The following is a 4,811-nucleotide window of genomic DNA, read 5'->3' on the forward strand; positions in this document are numbered from 1 at the left end:
CTAGGAGCTTCCGTCGTGGGGGGGGCTTGGGAACCTGAAAACGGTCCTCAGCCTCTCACCCAGACTGGCCAGGCACCCCAGTGGGACCCCACACCCTAAAGGGGGTGTGGCCAGCCTGCAAACACCCATCAGCCCCTCACCCAGGCTGGCCAGGCATCCCAGTGGGGACCCCCCACCCTGAAGGGGGTGTGACCAGCCTGCAAACACCCATCAGCTCCTCACCCAGGCTGGCCAGGCACCCCAGCGGGATCCCCACCCTGATCCGAGACACCCTTCAGGGAAAACCATCCAGCCCCCACCCGTGCACCAGGCCTCTATCCTATATAATAAAAAGGTAATATGCAAATTGACCCTAAAAGCAGAAAGACTGGGAATGACTGGTCACTATGACACACACTGACCACCAGGGGCCAGATGCTCAATGCAGGAGCTGCCCCCTGGTCGTCAGTGCGCTCCCACGAGGGGAGCTCTGCTCAGCCACAAGCCAGGCTGCCAGCTGCTAGTACAGCGGTGGTGGTGGGAACCTCTCCCACCTCCTCAGCAGTGCTAAGGATGTTTGACTGTAGCTTAGGCCTGCTCCCTGCTGGCAAGTGGACATCCCCCGAGGCTCTCGGGCTGCCAGAGGGATGTCTGACTGCCAGCTTAGGCCCAATCCCCTGGGGAGTGGGCTTAAGCCAGCAGGTGGTCATCCCTCGAGGGGTCCCAGACTGCGAGAGGGCACAGGCCGGGCTGAGGGACCTCCCCGAGTGCACAAATTTTTGTGCACCGGGCCTCTAGTCTAATATAAAATTCAATTTGGCATGGTATAATTAGTGGGGAATGTGTAGTCATAATTAATGGGGGAAAAGTCACAGAGATAAATTTTTTAAAATGTCCTTTTATAAAGGATTAAAGGTATCAAAAATCAATACAATAATTAATTTAAAGAAATCTGACATACAAAAATTGCTTATTGATTTAGAATTGATAGTTTAGTGATAGGTCTGTGCATGAGACAAAGGGAGACTTAAGTTGTCTGAAGGAGGAACGATCTGAAACATGCTTTGTCCTAACTGGCTAATTCTTTTTAAAATCTGATCTATGTATTATATATCTTTATCTCCTTTTTTCTCCAGTACAGCAAGTGTTAATATTTTAGGGGGATAATAAACCCCGGGTCTATTATCTGATAAAAGTTCTGAACTCTATCAACAATTGTATATAACTGCCAAGTTTTATGTTTGTTATCTTAAGGAATTCATAGGCTCCTACCCCATCATTGACTGGCTAGAGAATATTTGTCTCAGGAATGTTTTCTGGAAAAAGCATCTCCTTATTTGAGAGAAATCACATTTTAAGTAGTTTAAGCGTTTTTTTTCTTGTTCCTGACAATACTAACCTAGAACCTGTCACTATGTTAAACTAGAGAGGTGGGGGAGGAAAAGGGAGTATGATCTTCCACTGAGGACTTTATCAATCTTTTTAAGAGTAAGTTTTTCTCTCTGGCTCAATCAGTATACGGTTATGGGAAATCTTATATTTCTGTGGCAGTGTTAATCCTCTTCTACTTTTTAATTTCATAATACTACCCAATTTAGGTCCTGCTTCATGTTTTCATTTGAGGGAAACACAAAACATCTAATTACCGTGGAGGATATTCTAGGTTCCATCTGAATACCTTTGGTTTATAGTTTGTTTGATTTTTAAGAAGTACTTTCTTCCCTCCCTCACTTTAAACCCCACAGTTTCACCTTCCTTTCTCATGCTTTAATTGCTTACAGAGCTGTACTGAGATAAAACCTGTGAGGAAATCCATATAATAAAAAGCCTTTCTAGTTAATTGCAGAGCAGCACTTACTTTTGGAAGAGGAAAACCACTATAATAGGCCTATTATTACTTCCCTAGATAAAAGGCACAAAATGGTTTAGTCACTTGCTGAGGATGGGATTTGAACTTGAGCAGTCTGGGTCCAGAGTCCATATTCTTAGCTCCCAGGTTGTGACAGTTTTTATGACTGGTACTTTCATTATCTAGTTTTCCCCTCCCCTTTTTACTAGTAGTTGGATATGAAGAGAAGATGAAAATATACAAACCTGTTTGAGTATCTGTATTGCTTAAAATAGTGATATCTGGTATAAAATAAACCACCTTCAAATTGATAATGGAACCAATATTATAAAAATTTTACTTTTCATTCTAAAAGTCCAAAATAGGTTTTCTTGATCATGGAACAGCTCTTTTCTGAAGGGTGATTTATGAGCCCACAACCCTTCTAACTTGTGACTTTACTGTCTTCAGTAATTGGCTTTTTATAATTGAGTTTGCTTCAGGCAGACCAAGGAGAGCATTGGATTGCAGGTGGAAGGTAGCCTGGCCTGGGCCTGGGCCTGGAAATGGCAGGCATCACTTCCGTTCACTTGCGTGGGCTGGAGCTCCACCTTATGGCCACACCTAACCATACGGGGAGCTAGGACATCTCTCTATCCAGGAGGCAGATACGGAACAGCTAGCAGATGCTGCCACAGTATCTAGTGATAACATGTTTCAAATATCTTTGAAGAAAATTATGGTAATTTCTTAATGAGAATGCCATAGAATGTTTTAAAAGTTCATAGACATACAGAAATATTAGCTACTTTAATTGTATTTTAGGGAAATGAAAAGACAAATTTGTATTCCTTAGTGTAGTGTCATTTTCATGTCTTTTAAGTACATGTGTGTTTTTAACCTTTACTTCAATTTTCATTTATAGGGCCCTTTAAAAGGACGCAGAGTTGAAGGAATTCAATATGAAGACATTTCTAAACTTGCTTGAGTTTGAAAATTTTTGAACATATTAAAATACTAAAGCATCAAATTGGTGTTCGCCAAGGCATTATGAGACTCTACTGTGTTAGGGTATTTCTTTTATATAGAACAGAGGATTTCTGTAAATATTATTGTATAGTTGTTTAGCTAAACTTGTAGGAAATCTAATTATGTCTTATGAAATATCAAACTATGTAAATTTGTTCTTATTTTTGTTTTCTTTATAATATTTCCCTGATTTTTAAAATTTGCATTAAAAGAATATTATTGTAAAATGTTTTATATAAGGCAATTTAAAATCATAATTAGAGGAAATTCTTCATATACTCTAAGCTTATATTTTTAGTAGTAACATTGAACTATAAATATAATTACATTTTAAAAAGTCAAACTAAATATAATAGCTTTATTGAGATATCATTCATACACCATACAATATCACCCATTTAAAGTGTACAATTTCAGTGGTATTTAATATAGAGTTGTGAAACCATCACCACTATCTAATTTTAGAACATTTTCATCACCCCCAAAATAAATCCTGTACCCATTGTTACTCCCTATTCTCCCTCTTTTTCCAGCACCTGGCAGCCACTAGTCTACTTTCTGTTTCTAAGGATGTGCCTATTCTAGACATCCTATATAATAAAGAGCTAATATGTAAATGGTCATCACGCCCTCACGCCATAATGGCTCAGACACTCAACACTGGGGAGAGAGGAATGGGGGCTAGCCAGGCACAAATGATCTCGCAAGAGAGGAATGGGACCAGCCAGGCTGTGGCCCGGGAGAGGGACAAGCTACCTGCCCGCGGTCCCAGGTGCCAGCGGCTGGGGCTGAGGCCCGGGAGAGGGACAAGCTGCCTACCCCTTGGTCCTGGGTCCCAGCGGCTGCGCCTGTGCCTGTGGCCTGGGAGGGGGACAAGCCGCCCGCCCCGCGGTCCCTGGCACCAATGGAAGCCACCCGCCCACGGTCCCCTGCGGTTGCGGCCGGCACAGGCAAAGCTAGCCTGGGTCCTGGGTGCCTGTGGCCGGCCAGAGGGAGGGAAGCCCGGGTCCCAGGTGCCTGTGACCAGCAGGAGAAGGGAATCCTGGATCCCGGGTGCGGGGCAAGGCAGAGGTGGTTAGGGGCGATCAGGCACGCAGGTAGGAAAGCAGTTAGTAGCCAGCAGTCCCGGATTGCAGGAGGCAGTTGGACATCCCCCGAGAGGTCCCAAATTGGAGAGGGTGTAGGCCGGGCTGAGGTACCCTCCACCCCCATGCACGAATTTTGTGCACTGGGCCTCTAATTTCATATAAATAGAATCACACAATATGTGGTATTTTATGACTGGCTTCTTTCACATAGCATAACGTTTACAAAGTTATTTGATATTGTGGCGTGTTTCAGTTTTTCATGAGCAGTATTCCATGTATGGATATACCACACTTTTTAAATACATTACCAGTTGGTGGACATTTCAGTTGTTTCTACTTTGGGGCTATTATGAATAATGCTTCTATATTTGTGTATAAGATGCCATGTGAATATTTCATTTTCTAGGAACAGAGTTGCTGAGTAACATTGTAACTCGAGATACCATGTTTGACTTTTTTTTTTTAAATATATTTTATTGATTTTTTACAGAGAGGAAGGGAGAGGGATAGAGAGTCAGAAGCATCAATGAGAGAGAAACATCAATCAGCTGCCTCCTGCACACACCCCACTGGGGATGTGCCCGCAACCAAGGTACATGCCCTTGACCGGAATCGAACCTGGGACCTTTTAGTCCACAGGCCGACGCTCTATCCACTGAGCCAAACCGGTTATGGCCCATGTTTGACATTTTATGGAACTGCAATAGTGTTCTAAAATGGCTGTACCATTTTACAATCCCACTGACAATGTTGAACTATACATTTTTAAATAAGTAGAACAGTATGTTATGTAGGGATGCAAAAGACTGGAAACCCACCTCACACTTGCTTATGTACAAAAAAAAGGAAATTTATAGTTCACACAACTGAAAAGGAATAGACCCTAG

The 4,811-nt window shown here is 42.7% G+C and overlaps 1 protein-coding gene across 2 annotated transcripts in view; it reads left to right on the plus strand.

Annotated features, from left to right (window-relative positions):
• Positions 1-3,344, plus strand: part of KIN (Kin17 DNA and RNA binding protein) — a 33,229-nt gene extending 29,885 nt beyond the window's left edge. The window contains exon 13 of one of the 2 annotated variants that reach the window (XM_006088405.3): positions 2,733-3,344. In XM_006088405.3, coding sequence (XP_006088467.1) covers positions 2,733-2,795 — 63 coding nt within the window. In that variant the 3' untranslated portion in view covers positions 2,796-3,344. The remainder of the gene's footprint in view (positions 1-2,732) is intronic. The other variant, XM_023753555.1, reaches the window with a different exon arrangement.
• Positions 3,345-4,811: the final 1,467 nt, after the last annotated feature.

Source organism: Myotis lucifugus, unplaced genomic scaffold (assembly GCF_000147115.1).
Source record: "Myotis lucifugus unplaced genomic scaffold, Myoluc2.0 scaffold_47, whole genome shotgun sequence".
NCBI classification, from domain to species: domain Eukaryota; kingdom Metazoa; phylum Chordata; class Mammalia; order Chiroptera; family Vespertilionidae; genus Myotis; species Myotis lucifugus.